Source organism: Carassius gibelio, chromosome A16 (genome assembly GCF_023724105.1).
Source record: "Carassius gibelio isolate Cgi1373 ecotype wild population from Czech Republic chromosome A16, carGib1.2-hapl.c, whole genome shotgun sequence".
NCBI classification, from domain to species: domain Eukaryota; kingdom Metazoa; phylum Chordata; class Actinopteri; order Cypriniformes; family Cyprinidae; genus Carassius; species Carassius gibelio.
In genome coordinates, this window is record NC_068386.1 from 4,537,389 (window position 1) to 4,555,358 (window position 17,970).

At 35.6% G+C, this 17,970-nt stretch overlaps 1 protein-coding gene across 7 annotated transcripts in view; it reads left to right on the top strand.

Annotated features, from left to right (window-relative positions):
- The window catches only part of LOC128031042 (ras/Rap GTPase-activating protein SynGAP-like), a 101,517-nt gene extending 83,553 nt beyond the window's left edge, over positions 1-17,964 (top strand). For 4 of the 7 annotated variants that reach the window (XM_052619244.1, XM_052619249.1, XM_052619247.1 and 1 more), the window contains 6 exons: positions 5-448; positions 1,578-1,754; positions 3,619-3,830; positions 9,416-9,488; positions 12,398-12,459; positions 17,095-17,964. In XM_052619244.1, coding sequence (XP_052475204.1) covers positions 5-448; positions 1,578-1,754; positions 3,619-3,830; positions 9,416-9,488; positions 12,398-12,459; positions 17,095-17,137 — 1,011 coding nt within the window. In that variant the 3' untranslated portion in view covers positions 17,138-17,964. Of the gene's footprint in view, positions 1-4; positions 449-1,577; positions 1,755-3,618; positions 3,831-5,014; positions 5,952-9,415; positions 9,489-12,397; positions 13,185-17,094 lie in introns of those variants that run through there. The other 3 variants (XM_052619246.1, XM_052619248.1, XM_052619250.1) reach the window with 3 other exon arrangements.
- The last annotated feature ends 6 nt before the right edge of the window (positions 17,965-17,970 follow it).

Genomic DNA, 17,970 nt, shown 5'->3' on the forward strand with positions numbered 1-17,970 from the left:
CCAGGAGCAGCAGCAGATGGCAGGCATGGCATCGCAGACGGGCACATCTCATTCATCTCTCGCCACGCCACCTTCCACCGTTCAGCCTGCCCGCCAGAGCTCCATGGCTCCTCCCACGCAGCGCATGAAATCGCAACCCTCACATCAGCTTTCCGTGAGTTCTGCCGCCGCTGCCGCTCCTGCTGGCAAAACCAGGCCACAGAGCGGAAACCTGCTCCAGTCCCCGGAGTCTGGCTTTGGGGGCCGACAACAGGGCCCTCGGCAGCAGCTGTCGGTCAAAGACAGCACCCCGCCTGGCCTGCCTCATCAGCAGAGCTCCACCAGAGAGAGCCAAGGGTCCCAGGGCTCTCAGGGAGGAACGCCACAGTCCACACAGCAATCCAAATCACATCAGGAACGACAGCAGATCCAGCAACAGCATCTGCTCAAGCCTACCATGAGCAAACAGGTGTTCCCATCAGAAACCATTCTTCACTCTGCTATCAGTGTGTGTTTGTGCGTTTGTGTCGTGTATTTCCTTTTGTGTGTGATCTCTATAATATTATTTGTGATGGAAAATATGTGGGAAACTGTTTTCAGGTTTATTAAAGCCATTTAATGGACTATAATTTAACAAATTATTCAGTTTCTTAAAAATATCTTTAAATATAATAAACCAGCAATGTTTATCACACAAAAGAATATATATATTTTTAAGTTCTTTTAACATCTTAACTGTATAGTCAATACGACTAGTAAAACAAATGAACACTACATATGATCAATCTTGTTTGCTATAATTTTTACAAATTCAAAAATAAAAAGCAATATTTATGACTCACAAAAATGCGAATCTCATTAACACTTTAAAACACCTTATGTTTATAATAAATACATCTAGTAAAACAATAGAAAAAAAAAACTGTATTCAATCTCATTATTTAAATAAGTTTATTTTGCCACAAGATCATTTTTATAAATGCTGCACAGTGACTATTTTTGGGCAGATTTTAGAGAAAGATTATCATAATTCTATGAAATAGATTCAGACTTGGTAAAATGTGTTCAATGGAGCTGAAAACACTATAGTTGAATTGGTAGCATAACAAACTTAATCATTTTCTTTAAAATAAATCATACTTTTATTCAGAAGGGACATGGTAAATTGATCAAAAGTGACAGTAAGAACATTTATAATGTTACAAATGATTTTTATTTCTAAGAAATGCTTTGATAAACCTTTTCTATTTATCAAAGAATCCTAAAAAAAAATGTATCACAGTTTTCACAAAAATATTAAGCAGCAACAATAAACTTTCAACACTGATAATAATAATAAGAAGAAACGAGCAGCAAATCAGCATATTAGAATGATTTCTGAAGGATCACGTGACACTGAAGACAGGAGGAATGATGCTGAAAATTCAGCTTTGCATCACATCAATAAATTACATTTTATGATATACTTATATATATATATATTTAAGTTGAAATAATATCACAAAATCTAACCAACCTCAAACTGTGTAGTCTAAATATTAAGCATGCAACTCAAATTCTGTTCCCACACTTACATGATCTTGTGTTCTTTTCCTCAGGGCTCTTCCCAATCTCCAACCACCCTCAACCCCTCGATCCCTGCCTCGGAGCGAACGGTCGCATGGGTGTCCAACATGCCCCATCTTTCTGCTGACATAGAGAGTTCCCGCATTGACCGAGAGGAATACAAACTCAAGGAGTATTCAAAGAGCATGGACGAGTCGCGTCTGGACCGGGTGTGTTTCTCTGTTTCTCTACTAGCTGTGTTCACATCGGGGTGAAAAAAAAGTCATCTACTCACCCTCATGTAGTTCCAAACCTGTATGAATTTTCTGTCTTCTGTTGGACTCAAAAGAAGCTATTTTGAAAAATGTTGGAAACCAAACAGTTGCCATTAACTTCTGTCTACAATATGGAAGAAAATACAGTGGAAGTCAACGATTTGGTTATCAGCATTGTTCCAAATATCTTCTTTTGTGGTCATCAGAAAATAGAAACTCTTACAGGTTTGGAGCAACTTGAAAGTGAGTGGTTTTTGGGTGAACTGTCCCTTTTTGACTGTTTTCAAACTGTTTCTTGGTCCAAACACAAGCTTGATTCTTGTCTCTGTCCTTCTGCAAATGCTCCACAAGACTCTCAGTTGACTTCAGAGTGCAGTTGTGTCTCCCACCTCAGCACACAAGTGTCAAGGAAATGCATATCATGTCTTTCACCTCTGTAACAGATGGTGCTGGCAGCCTCATTTATGCATTATTTAAATATCAAATGAGAATGAGCAGACTTTTGCAGTAAACAGACTTCAGGAGAGAGCAGCATGGGCTTTCAATCAGTTCGTCCTGGCTGCTCTTGACCTTCTGTGAAATTTGTGTAGAGGTGACACGCAACCTTTTATAAATGTTTCACAGTGTGCCTATTAATCATGCATATGATAGCTATGAATCAGCATTTTTATTTATCTTTTTAAATATATTTTCTCATTCCTGTGTGGTTTAGAAGGAGAATTCTGCTAACTTGCATTGACTGTAGTTGCCCACCTAGAAAACATATGACACGTTCCTTGCGGAAAAGCTGTAGGGTGCAAAATCATGCTTGCTTACTTGCCGAATTTTGGCCAAAATCTAAAAGTTGCTCATTACTGAAAAAAACAAAAATGTTTCCAAAACGGCTGAGCTACAAAAATATGAAAACAGTCATTATTTACTCTTAGTCTTAATTTCTCACAAAATATGATTTTTTGAAGAATATCATGCCTTCAAAATTGTCCCTTTTATATTTCACAGAAGAAAGAAAGGATTTTGGAGTAAAATTATCTCTCACCAAAGCTGTACACTTGGAGTACCTTATTGTTTTACTATATCAAAAAATTTTGTTGCATATCTTATTAATATTTTGAAAGTTTAGTAAATGTACTTAATAGATAATACCTTGTTACTCGTAGTTTTCACAACTTATTCAGGTAATTTTTTAATACTTTTATTTCTACCTTTAATTTTTAAATAATTAATTTTTTATTCAATAGTTATTTTATAGTTTTCATTTTAATTATTTAATATTCCTATATGCTTTTAATACTTATTAAGACTTTTAATCCTTTTTTTGCAAATTTTATTAATATTTTAAAAGTTCATTAAAGCCATTTTATGGATAATATCTTGTTAATTATAATTTTCACAAAAAGATTCAATACATTTTTAAACTGTTTTTAATGCTTTTATTTTTGTTATTTTTATTTACTTTTATTTTTTAATTTCTTAAAAAAAATTACATTTAATTAAAACTTTTACATTTCTTTTGAATACTTTTAATACATAGAACATACAACTCTTTTTTGCAGATTTTAATAGTAGTACATTTTATTAAACCTTTTAATGGATCATATCTTGCTAAATATATTTTTTAACAATTATTTAATGTTTGAACCATTTTTTTACTTTCATTTAAAAAAAAATTTTAAGTAATAAAAAAAAATGTAATTTGATACGTTTGAAACTTTTTGACACTTTGATTTACTTACTGACCTAGCGATTACCTTACTGTCTCAAGGAAGCCATCAAGATGAGGGTAACATCTGCTCTGTCTTCATCTGTTCTCTGGACGCAGGTGCGTGAATACGAGGAGGAGATCAACTCTCTGAAGGAGCGTCTGATGATGTCACACCGCAAGCTGGAGGAGTACGAGAGGAGGCTGTTAACTCAGGAGCAGCAGACCAATAAAATCCTGCTGCAGTATCAGAGCCGACTGGACGACAGCGAGAGGAGACTGAGACAGCAGCAGATGGAGAAAGACAACCAAATTAAAGGAATTATTGACAGGTAATATGAAAAAAAAAACAGAGGCAGGAGAAATACTGAGCGGCGTTCATGTGATCATGCTCGCTGTGTAATTACAATCATTTGACAAAGACCCCTCGTGTACAGTAATGCTGTTTAGAAATAGTGGCCTGAAAAAGTGTTTGTATATTAAAACCAAACTTAAAAATGTCTGATTGTCGTTTCATTAGAAATTAAGATCAAAATGTCAAATAAAGTGGCATTAATAAAAAATAAAATAAAAAAGCAAAGCATTTCATGACAAATGAAAACTCTATATACTGTAATAGAGTACACTCAAAAGTGCATTATATAGAATCAAAAGTTTTAATGTTTTTGAAAGAAGACTCAAAAATAAAGTAACTGTAACAATGTGAAATATTATTCAAACTTAAAATAACTATTTTCTATGAAAAATAAATCGAATATATCTTAAATTTTAATTTATTTCTGTGATGTAAAGCTGAATTTTTTTCTGAAATCCTTCTAATATGCTGATTTTGCTGCTCAAGAAAATATCTGCTGTTGTGCTGCTTCATATTTTTGTGGAAACCATAATTTTTTTTCTTTTCCATTTTTATTACTGTAGTTTATTGCATCCTTGCGGAATACAAGTATTTATTTAAATTTTAATATTTTTTTATGACAAATTATTAAATTATTACATTTTATTTAAAAAAAAATATTATTTTTATTTACATTTGAATGAACTAATTAAATATTATTTAGTTATTAGTTACTATATATTATTTAATTTTTTTGATATTCAGACATTTTATTGAATGATCCAAATACTTTTTTAGGGTCAGTCTGTGTATATGTTTTACACATTTTCATAAGGGGATTTCTGGAGTGACCGCCAGTTATGTTGAACTGTGCTACTGTCATAATAGTTTAACATGGACATCTCAGTCTTGTAACTGTCATGTTGAGGGTCATCACAAAGCTACTTTTAATTGATGAACTGGGTTCATTTCCTTCCTGTTGATGTTTGTTTTGTTTCATTTCATAATTTTTATTACTGTGTTATTAGGATTCTTTACAGAGACCCATTTTCCATTATTTTGCTCACTATTATAAATAGCATCACCCCACCTACTAGTTGATGAAATGATGATGTAACTTCCTGTAATGCAGCACTTACATTTTGTGTCACAGAGTATATTGCTGTTTCAATCCAATTCTAGGGATGAAGACATGGAGTCAAGACACTCAGATGGTGAAGGGAGCCCTGGTTCTTACTCCCAAAAGGGCATAAAAATATAAATCATCAAGTCTCTTCCTTCCTTGACGTGTATTAGTGCAATACTGGAATGATCTCAGGATGAACGGGATGTGTTTTGGAGGCAGTCGTACGTTTGCAGTATATATTTGTTATTTTAAGTGCGGTGGCGTCTGCAGTAACAACTTGACATGGACAGACTGTGCTTCAGCTGAAAAGAAAAGTTGCTTTCTGAATCGCTAATGTTTAAATAACTTGTTCAGAAAGAGAAACTGCAAAAGCTCTTTCAAGGATTGTTCATCCATTAAACAGAAATCTGTGATTATTTGTTCACCCTCCTCAATCCAAACCTGTGTATAAATATTTCACTGGAATACAAAAGGACAAGTTATCAAATAAAATATTAATAAATAGTACAGGTTTAAGAATGAGACTCTTTTAGCGTATCTGCAATAATAATGTTTTTGAACAAGCCTTTATTTGGCTTCTAGCTGTTTATCTTGAAAATGGAAAAGGTGCTGGCGATTTCTCTTCCAAACAACCACCAATAATTGTAGCAGTACCCAGAATCCTCTCTTCCTGCTCTGCTGCACTTCTCTGTTCACTGTGTGCAGAAGAGATCATATCTCAGATCTTCATGTTCTCCATATCTCTATGTGCTATCACAAGAACAGCGCTCTCATGTGTCAACCGCTCCTCATCACATTTGGCTTTCAGTTGTTCAGGCCTTTCAGTGTCGAGACCATTCATTTTGATAAATGCAATAAAAACAGATATTTCCCAACTTCAGAAACAGGCTTGTGTTGCTTATATTCAAACACAAGCCTCGTATATGATTTCTAATACTGAAATTAATGGCTGAATCTCACAAAACCCGGCCAAGGTCATGTTTCACTCCAAAATAAAATACTAATGATTAATTTAAGAATATATATATATATATATATATATATATATATATATATATATATATATATATATATATATATATATATATATATATATATATATATATATATACACACACAGTGCTTTAAGTGGACTGGTATGCACCGGTACTCAGTACCGCCACTTCCAAATATAGCTCTTGAGCCTACCGCCACCTCTCCGTGCGCCCAGAACGTGCTTTTCGCGTACTGGTACGTTCATTTGGACATCTGTTTTAATAGAGGTTTTAATAATTTGCCTGCGCTGCCGCTTTTCAGAAGTGCCCTCCACAATGCACGCTTCCTAATTCTTCCTAGTTCGGAGTATGAGGCGTGAATCATTTGAACCTGTTCGGGAGTTCGTAGCGGGTTTGCGAATCATTTGAGTCAGTTTGGAGATTGCAAATCATTTGAATCAGTTCGGGAGTTCGGAGCGGCTTCGCGGATCATTTGAATCAATTAGAGAGTTCGGAGCTGGTTCGCGAATCATTTGAGTCAGTTCGGGAGTTCGGAGCGGGATTGCGAATCCTTTGAGTCAGTTCGGGAGTTCGGAGCGGCTTCGCGGATCATTTGAATCAATTCGAGAGTTCGGAGCTGGTTCGCGAATCATTTGAGTCAGTTTGGGAGTTCGGAGCGGGATCACGAAACATTTGAGTCAGTTCGGGAGTTCGGAGTGCGTTCGCGAATCATTGAGTCAATTTGGGGATCGCAAATAATTTGAATCAGCTCGGGAGTTCGGAGCGGCTTCGCGGATCATTTGAATCAATTCGAGAGTTCGTAGTGGGTTCTTGAATTATTTGAGTCAGTTCGGGAGTTCGGAGCCAGATCGCGAATAATTTGAATCAGTTCGGGAGTTCGTAGCGGGTTTGCGAATCATTTGAGTCAGTTTGGTGATCACGAATCATTTGAGTCAGTTCGGGAGTTCGTAGTGGGTTCGCGAATCATTTGAGTCAGTGCTTTAAGTGGGCTGGTACGCACTGGTACTCAGTACCACCACTTCCAAATATAGCTCTTGAGCTCTTTGTGCGCCCAGAACATGCTTTTAGCGTACCGCTACGCTCATCTGGACATCTGTTTTAATAGAGTTTTTAATCCTTTGCCTGCGCTGCCGCTTTTCAGAGCGCCCTTCATAGTGCACGCTTCCTAATTCTTCCTAGTTCAGAGTATGGAGCTTGAATCATTTGAACCAGTTCAGGAGTTCGTAGCGGGTTCGCGAATCATTTGAGTCAGTTTGGAGATCGCGAATCATTTGAATCAGTTCGGGAGTTCGGAGCGGGATTGCGAATCCTTTGAGTCAGTTTGGAGATCGCGAATCATTTGAGTCAGTTTGGAAGTTTGAATGCAGAAATGTCGTAGCTCTTTCTAAGGGTATTTTTTCAAAATCCTTTTGCACATTTTATATATGTTCAGTAGTTCTTTATAGCTCAAGCAAATCCACAAACTAATAAATGGATTTATTATTAAGGTCGCCTGTTGACTCCTTCAATATAGTTGTTGTTACCTCAGCGGATGAGGGGAGTCAGAAAATAATATTTTTTTTTGGCTATAATAGAGTACCGGCATCTCTTTTGGGCCACTTAAAGCACTGTATATATATATATATATATATATATATATATATATATATATATATATATATATATATATATATATATATATATTACTTAAATTAAAGTATTTGTATATCTTAAGATGTTGTGCTGTTTTAATTGAAGCTGATTTCATTACATGAGTTAAAAAAGACATCACAGTGCAGTATGCAAATATATATATTTTGTTTTCTTGAGGTGAAATCTGACCTGGATTTGTTGTCACCTTCATAGATAAATATTAACACAACAAATCAGTGTTGTGTTCAGTATGTTTCAGTATTATGATTCATTCACAATGGCGAGAAGATGCAGCATAAAATATTAAATATGAGGTAAGTGAGTTTTGATACAGACACGCTGTGAAATAAATATATGTGTGCTGCTGTTTGTGAAATAAACATAGAGATATGCATTAAAGATCAAGAAACATAAATACTGGATTAATTAAGGACTTAAATGAGTTCTTATAAAATCTCTTTTGTAATGTGATGTTGATATTAATAATAATTTAGAAGAACAGGAAATGTTTGTATTGGGAACAAAAAAGCCCTTTTTTAAGTCTTTCATTGTTAGCCTTTCAGATATTGATGTATAAAAATGAGTGTATTAAACATTTCTATACTCTTAGACACCAATAACAAAGACATTGCTTCCCTATAAATTCTTTTAAAGTTATTTCTTGAGAAATATAAAGCATAGATAATATATATTCTGTATATGAGATGATATATATTTAATTCTTGTAGCCAAACTGTGTGCAATAAATATGCCTTGATACTGTAGCAATGTTAAACAGCACAATGAAGATTTATTAATGATTCCTTCTCGTGACCCTTCTGACCTCTGCTTGTGAAATGTGTCTGACCCCATGACCCTTTGTCTGACCTTTGTTAATAAAAAATCACGTCGTTGTGACAGACGTGAGCGGACTTGAAATAAATATGCTTCTGTCTTTTTTAGCAGTACTGAAGTATAACTTTGTCTTTGTTTTTGTTGTTGTTTTTTATTACGTTTGCGTTTCAATTTTGTAAAAGCATATAATGTGCAATTATCAATGGAATAAAATATCAAATCACATTTCTTTTTAAACCTAAACTGTGGAAATCCTTATTTACTTATGCTTAAGTCTAGAATTAGTCATTCTGCAATAAATAAATGTTAAATTCATGTCTGTTTCATATCAGTATACGTCAAAACAATATCAGATCTATCACCGAACCCATTATCCAATTAAAGCTTTACAATTCAAAATCAAATGCATGCATTTAATATCAATCACCTTATCATCTATATATTGTCTTGTCATCATATATCAATCCAGACATCACAAAACACTTCCCTTTAGTTCACTTGATAATCACATCACTTTTGGGCCTACTAAAGTGCTTTGCTCTGCAGTATCTGATGTGATTTCCAGAAACGAGAACGTCCTTGTTTTGTGTATAAAGCCAAACGTCACTTCGATGTGCGCTGGCGGCCAGTTCAGTGGCGTGTAATTGCTGGAATAAGCTGCCAGTAAGAGCGGCAGGCATCGTTAGAAGCCGTGCAACGTGGCCCATTTTCATTTATCAGCTCGCTTATTCCCATGGGATGATGGAAATATGTCATTACATGAGATAATGAGACATATTCTTGATGGAATTTCTCATAGTATGCTTTTCAGATTGGACCAAATCAGCCACTACAACAGTTTATACCGCAATCGAAGCGTTTATCGATGATATTTGTGGCTGATTAACACTTATCTTTGATTGTCTGATCTCAATAATGTCTGTGGGATTTGGAACTAATAATGTCTTTCTGTTTCTTGTCCTTTCTTTCTCCTTGGCTTTCTTGTTTTCTGTGAAGACTCATGGTTGTGGAAGACGAGCTGAGGGTAGGGGTGATGCCTGAGCAGAAACCCAGGATGTTCGCAGACCAGGTCTGTCCTCTATTTCTGGATCTCTCCTGCACTGTCCGGTCTGTTGTTTGCGTGTATGTCTGTCTATGTTCATGCCGGAATGCCTTTGCTAGTGTGCTCTGCCTGTCAAACCGCTTTAGAGGACTGATTTCCATCGCTGATGTATGATGATTTGTAGGTCAGAACTCACAGATCATTGATTTGATCCACTTGAGGAAAAGTAGCACTGAATTCTGATGCTAAAGCTGAACTATCTCAGAGGAAACTTTTTTTCAGAATGCATTCTGTTATGAAAGCATACTTAAACTTTGAGGACAAAAAAAAAAAAAAAAAAAACATATATATAATGTATAAGCCCAAAACTTTTGATTTTGGATTGGTCTTTTTGGATTTCTTCATTTTTCTAAAATACAGCAAAAACAGTACATTTCTGAAATATTATTATTACAATTTAAAAGATCATGTTTCTATCTGCATATATTTCTAAATGTTATTTATTCCTGTTATCAAAGCTGTATTTTCAGCATCATTCCTCCAGTCTTCAGTGTCACATGATTCTTCAGAAATCATTCTTATATTCTGATTTGCTGCTTAATAAACATTAACAATAACAATAACATCCTATTATTATAAACATTGAAAACACTTAGGCTGTTTAATATTTTCTGTGTAAAACATTTTTCATTATTTATTTTTTGATGAATGTAAAGTTCAAAACAACACCATTCATATATGTATTTACTGCCGCTTTTGATCAGTTGAATGCATCCTTGCTGAATAAAAGAATACATTTCTTTCAGAGAAAACTAACCCAAAACTTTTGAATGGTACAGTCCTGTATGTCACATTAGAAGTAACCAATGAGAAATCTGTTTTATAGAATTCATGGAACATAGCTCAGATCCTTTGCTCTTGCTAAGTGTTCATACAGAAATATTTGAGATTTGATAGCAGATTTGATATCTTGGCAAATCTGAGCACAGCTTGAGACACTGTTAGGGTCTTTTTCCTCCTCCAGTTATTCGTATTGCTGTCTAGGAAAAATGATTTATATATTACAGAAATATTTCCAATGGGATAGTACAAAAAAATACATGTACTTCTATACATAATGCATTTTTGAAGCATCATTTGCTCAGTGTCGCTTTACCTCAAGTGGAGAGATATTTAGTTAAGCATTAAACTCCAGTACCTCCTGTAGAGATGTCAAATGCTTCATGTGTCATCCTTCTTTTTTTCTGCTTTGATTTCTCATAAATGGTGCATCACTGTACTGTATGTTTCAACAAACACCAAATTCTCAGCAGCTGCAGTCTGTGCAAACGTCACTCGACCGCTCTGAGCAAACGCTCCAGCTGGCTCTAAATCAACTTCCGATTTGACTTTGAAAAAAGAAAATCAATTATGTTGTTCCTGACAAGATAAGATCAGATAAAAGGAGTGAGCTGCTGCACGTATAACTGAGGGATCAGGAAAGCTGCTGAGTGGACAGAACCTCAGACTGACGTTCAGCGCTGTCAGCACAGATGCTCCTGCAGAATACAGTTAGTGTGTGAAAGAAAGCAGCCCTGGAGATGAAGCTCAGGTGGGTACCAGGAGATGTTTGGAAGAGGCCTAAATGCAGGGTTCCGGAAGGGAACATCTTTTAAACTTCTATTTAACACATTTAGATTCCCCCAATAATAAAAAAAAAGAAAAGAAAGATTCTTTCTGGGCCTTATAAACATTCTTTATCCTGATGCACTTTATATAAATGCATTTAATATTTAATATATTAAATAATTTAATATTATTAATTTACATAATAAAGTAAAAAATAAAAGTGTAAAAAGCTGTTCATTTCATATTTGTACTGTTACATATTTGTATCTATTCAGTTAATAATAAACATAATTTTAACACAATATTTATATTTTTTTCACTGCTGTGAAAGTTTAAAATAATAAAAATAATAATAGCAAAAATGTTTTTGAAAGGGGTCTCTAATGCTTACCAATCCTGCATTTTTTTTGATCAAAGATACAATAAAATGGAATATTGTTAAATATTTTTACTAATGTTTTCTATTTTAATATATTTAATATACTGTTAAATATATTATAAAGTTATATTTTATAATGTGCTATATATTAAATAAAAATGTGATAAAATATATGATAAAATGTATATTACACAATATAATTATCTTTGAACTTTCAGCAGCCATTAATTCAGGTTATCATTATCAGTTGCAACTAATGCACAGTGATTAATAAAGAAAAAAAACCCATTGGAAAAAAAAAAAACTATTGACCAGCAGGGTAAATAATTATAAAAAAATCATGCTGCATTAGAAACTGATTATTTTCTCTTCCAAAGCCACTCTGATTTCAGCAAGAGAGAAGTTTGTGTTTGTAAATCGTCTGGTTTCGAACTGTCCCATAGTTTTTAATGATGCGTCTCTGTCAGTTCTGTGTTCGCTCATGTGCTTGGCAGACGTTCACAAGCTGTCTGTTTGTTTTTGTTCTGCCGTTTTTCCTTTTATTATGTCAGGTGCATTGAGCCAGTAGCATGTCCCTGTTCCCAGATTATTTGGATCGTGAGCGCTAAAGAATTATTCTGTTGTATTTGTAGAGAAGAGTTTTGTTTAGCTTGTAGCTGCATGTTGGCTGCAGAATCATTATGATGAACACAGACTTCAACACAGATTTTCTTTGCCCTTCACTTATGTGGTGAGGTTTGTGTGTGTATCTTGATGGACATTTAAATGTTTGTCTGGGGATTTTTTATGTGTTTTTGTGTCAGTGCGTGCATGCGTGTTTCCACATGTATGCTGATCCGGTCTCACGGACACGCACTCACTTTGCCTGCTCACAACCCTCACATACACACGATTCTCTCCTCTCCTCTTCTCCTTTTGTGTGTTGATGAGATACGGTGATTTCTCTTAGGGGAGGCGGCAGTCCATCTTAGTTCAGCCCCGCCTTGCGCCCGTCCCGCTGCGAATGAACAGGTAACGACTCACCTCACTGTGACCCGCCCACTCCACCCTGTCTCCTCCCACATCCACTGTATGTACACTGGACTCGTCTACACACACTGCACCTCGCCTGCACAAAGTCATATGCACCTGTACTTCCCAGCAGTAAAAAAAAAAAAAAACTAGAATAAATGTTGGCTTGGTCAAATCTGAGGAAAAAGCCTTAGTTTATGTTTTGAGAGATTTGAAGATTCATACAGACAGATAGATAGATGTGCAGTCGGACAGACAGACAAAAAGATATATAGATAGACTGACAGATGGACGGATGGATGGATAAAAGAAAAAAAGGAAGAAAGAAAAAAAGAAAGACGGACAGACAGACAGACAAAAAAGATAGATGGATGGATGGATGGATGGATTGATGGATGGATGGATAAAAGAAAGAAAGAAAGAAAGAAAGAAAGAAGGACGGACTGGCAGACAAACAGACAGACAGATGATAGATGGATGGATAAAAGAAAAAGAAAGAAAGAAGGATGGACGGAGGATGGACAGACAGACAGATGATAGACAGATGGATGGATAGTAATTTTAATTTGAAGATTGGGCTGAGAAGTACATGACTTAATTTAGCTGTTATTTTAATTTTATATATGTATGCATGTATATATATATATATTTACATGTTCAAATAAAACTTCTACTATTAAGAGAAAGAAAGAAAGAAAGAAAGAAAGAAAGAAAGAAAGAAAGAAGGATGGACGGACAGATGGATGATAAAAGATAGATAGAATAGAATAGAATAGAAGTTTGTCAAATTGTTTGTCAAGGTAACTTGATAAAAACATGCTGAGAAATCAGTTCTGCTGATGTAAAGAGAGACATTCTATCAAAAAGTCCATTAAAAACTAAGCAAGATTGATACATTTAATAATGACAGCATTTTGATGAGTGATTATCAAATGCTGAGTATCCTGGAAATCATTTTGCTGCCATGTCCTGTTTCAAAGAGATGCTTTGTGGTGTGTGTGTGGGGGGGGGGGGGGTAATCTCACACTATGTAGAGGTGCGCAGGGCATATGGCTCAGTGCAAGGTGCAGGACTTCTCATCACCATGTCCATTCTATCAACATCATCACCATTACACTATGAAACTGATGATGATGAATTCGGGGAAATCTCCGTATCTTTCTCTGTGCCGCCCTGGCTGAGGTCAGGGGTGCGTTATCAGCGTGCATGAGATCCTTGATGGGTGTGAGTGTACATAGTATGTGTTCATGCTTTCGTTGCGATGTTTAGAGCGCTTTTGGTGATTTCAAAGTACGTGTGTAGATATTTGTGCACTGAGTGGTGTATAGCTGTTTCGCTAGTTTGTTGCATAGAAATGCAATGTTCATGGTTACGTTAATAACTCATTTTATGCACTGTTTATTTTGGGTAAATGAAGACATGCAATGCTCATGTCAGTTAAAAAGGTGAATGTATGTGGTGCTGCTCAATGTATTTGTGATTTTGTTCGCTCCAGATGATGGTTTTATAAGGTTTTTGGGTCCTAAAGAGCTGTAGAAACACATCCGAACGTCTCAAACCTTTCTTTTGTACCTAAATTTTTTGACCTACCAATTCAACCGAGACTTTGATTTGACCACCCAAAAAAAAGCAATGGTTCCAGACGAAAGTGACTGTCGTGTGAGTTGCAGTTCTGACAGAGATGCACACTTGGCTCCTGTTGTCGTCATCACTTGTCTTTCTGTTTAGTGTTGCAGCTAGATCCAAACCTCCGTTCCCCAACTCTAAATCCATATTCACTCTCAAATACTAGGTTCTGATTGAGAAGAGAAACAAACTGCACCAAAACGGAGTCAGACTGGCTTATGTTAGCAAAGCTAGCCACTTCGCTAATGTAACAGTCTGGAACCAAAGCAAATTCCTTGGTGTTAAAAACGTAGAACCCATTAAAGTTGAGCCCTTCACTCATAATTCTGGTAAAAATGAAGTCAAACACAAATAACAGGTGAGTATATTTAGAATGGTAAACATATTAGCAACAAATGATAAGTACACATGTTGTTGTCATCTTGTTTTGTTGAACTTATGAATGCATTAGCCTCAGGTTTAACCTCCGGTTGATTTAACTCCAATGTTTCCACCCCAATGCAGACTTCACTGAAAAGGACTGATCATGATGAAAAACACACTGAACATGATTTAGATATAAAATGAGCTGAGGCAGCTTTTGGCACTGCACTGCAACTCTGTAGGTAAGATTAGAGGATAAGAGCTAAAGAGCAAACAGTGTCTCCACTATTTGACAAAAAAGTTTGCTAATAATGTATTAGCCAAAATATTTTATACATATTTACATTTATAAATAGTTAAGTTGATTACACAATAATTAGATGTATACATATATACTGATTAAAGGGATAGTTCACCTTCAGTCCCCATTGACTTCCATAGAATGCAGGAAAATAAAAAACAATGGCAATCAACAGCTCAAGATGAACTATCCCTTTAAGAAAATAGAAATCATTTGGAATTCCTTTCATTGTGACTCTTTTCTGCATGTTACATATAATTACGTTACAACAAGTGATACTATTTTCTGTGTTATGAGTGATTCGCTGAATTTTTTCTCAACTGAGTTGTTGCAAACACTGATTCAAAACAACTACAGAACATATGAGTGACTCATTGAAACAACTCTCAAGCAATTAGTTCAAAAACACTAATTCATTTAGGTATGCACTAGTACTCGATAGTACTAGTGATTTGTTGAATCATTCAATTGCAATTCGTTCAAAAACACTGAATCATTCTGGAATTAAATCAACCGCTTGGACACGCAAATTTGTTTGGAACTATTTTCATTGGCTGTGCAAAATAGACAAATATCTGTTAATATAGTCCCTAAAATGTAAGTTACTCATAGTTGTGATACTTGTCTTGAAAAATAGCACTCTTGCTTGTGTGATATTGCTTAATTAACAACCGGAGCACATGGTGCAGTATGGTCCTGAAAGGCTTATAAAAACAATGCAAACAACACCTTTATTTTCCCAATTTCAACTTGGAAATGCTTATCTAGTTTTTGCCGTTAGTGGCAAACAGTCTGGTGGTAAAGCATTTACAAATTGAATTGTACTGTCACTGTGAAAACTCCCTGAAATTCTTTTGGTTTAAACAAGTTTAAATAAGCTTTAACAGGTTTTGGAATTTTATAAATAATCATGCAATATAATACACATTTGATATAAAAGATTTGTAAGATAGTAGATAGGTAGCAACTTGATTCGTTGTACAAATCTGTTTTCTTTCATTTGTACTGATGACAGAATAAAGTTTATTTTCAGACTGTTTTAAATGCAAACTAACTCAGCTAAGAGCTTGTAGTTCTTAATTTTTACTAAATTAAACAAGGCATGATTTTTCCCCCTAGAGCCCTTTGGGCTGGAATAACACTGTCAAGCACATGTTTTACAAATACACACGCTCACAACAGTTAAGATTGTTGTGATAGCTTAAATAATAGCACTTACATTTCACATAAATATTCATTCCCACTTCCTGCGTTCTTTAAAGTTGCATGCTTGCATGCTTAGTAGAAGCTTCTTTAACTGTTCTTTTAAAGGGGTCGTATCAGTTACACCTTTATGTAATGATTGACAGGTGGGAATGTGAATGTGTTTATGCAATTGCTGTGGAATGCATTTTCAAGTTGTATTAATATGTAAAAATATTCCTACATTTTATTTTTGCTAATTATGTTACCGTCACTTATGCTCACAAAAGCTGCATTTATTTGATAAAAACAGTGATATTTTATTTGGTAAAAACAGTAATATTTTGAAACATGGTTACAATTTAAAAAAGCCAAATAAATAATACATTTAACATATTTTACATGTAATTTATTCCTGTAATGCAAAGCTGAATTCTTGCATTCATTACTCCAGTCTTCATTCACATGATCCTTCAGAAATCATTCTGATATGCTGATTTAGTGCTCAAGAAACATAAATTATGAATACAAATCAATAAATTATAAATGAAACATATTTTTGGTAAAAATTAAATTAAATTAAAAGTAGACACATAATTATTTAGTGAAAAATAATGTATGATACGACCCCTTTAATGGTAAATTAACCTCAATGAATAGTGCTCTTATTATTTAAAATCACATTTTGAGGAGATTTACCAAAGATAATCCAATAAGCAGGGCTTGAAACATACTGTGTCATTCTGTTTTTGACAACCACTCTGGCCTTCTGCAGTGCAACCTCACAAGAGCACAAGAACATCAACAGCAGATTTGTAATTCCCTCCTCATCCCTCTCTCTTCCTTTTCTTTGTGTCTATCCCTCTTTCCCTGAGCGATTCTCTGGATATTTTTATTCCCCCTTTACTGCTCTTCCAATCCCTTGTCACCTCAAATCTCTCTTTCTCCCTCTCACTCTGACCCTGTGACCTCCATTTGCTTTGATCTTCATGTTCTGTACTTCCCTATCGATCTTCTTGCCATGGGAACTTCTCTGTTTTGCATTCCATTTGCTGATTTTTTTTTTTTTTTTTTTGCGGAATCTTCATCCCTCCATCCCTCCTCCTCTTTGCCTGCTCTCTCTCTCTTCTCCTCCCCGTTCCTCCCTCTCTCTGTCTCGCTAGGAAAAGCAGCTTTCCGCCTTGGATTCAGCAGACCCCAGTGTGAGTTTTGGAGGAGAATTGACCAGCACTCCTGGCGTTGTGGGAGTCTCCCAATCGGACAAATCCTGCACCCAATCCTCCCTGAACGGAATCTTGTCCTTCCCATTAGCCTCCCCTCCTCATTCCCGTCCAGCTGAACGGAGAGTTCTCCGGCAAACAAAATCAGCAACGGCATCGAGGGCAAGTTTGGAGGGGGAGCAGGTCAATAACAACGCTGACCAAAACCAAGATAATTTATTAGGAATTCCGATGAAAAATTCACATCTTTATGGATGAAGCTTCTGTGGATGTTTTATTTCGTGCATTAGACTGAGGGCAAGTGGGAGGTGGAACCATTACTTGCACCATCCAAAACAAAAGGGCTCTCCATCAGATCAGATATGTTATTCCAAAATCACATTTTCTTTGGATCGAATTTAAAAGCCCCTTGCACATACAGTACCTCTGCCACCACAAGTCATCCAAAACACTGGAAAGTGCTTGGTTCAGGTTCCAGGTTTTTTTGACTGAGGTCCCTTATATTGTGTAAAAAAAAAATCCCAAGAAGCTGGGAATGACCCCAGGACCAGTGGGCAAACAAACTATACATATGTTTCGAAGTGTATAGAGATAGAAATGTGACTCACGAACACATGCCAGCTTTGTCTTGAGGATTTTGTTATGTCGTCTGGCTTTCCTAGTGCCTTTCTGTATCTCCTGACAGGGTTTTCAAACGAACACAAGAATAACGACAGCAGAATTACAGAAATGGTTGTGCAAACGCAGCACTCTTCTCAAGATTGCTCACTTAGAAGAGATTGATGTGTTCTTCTGCCTCAATGTAATGCTGGAAATGTC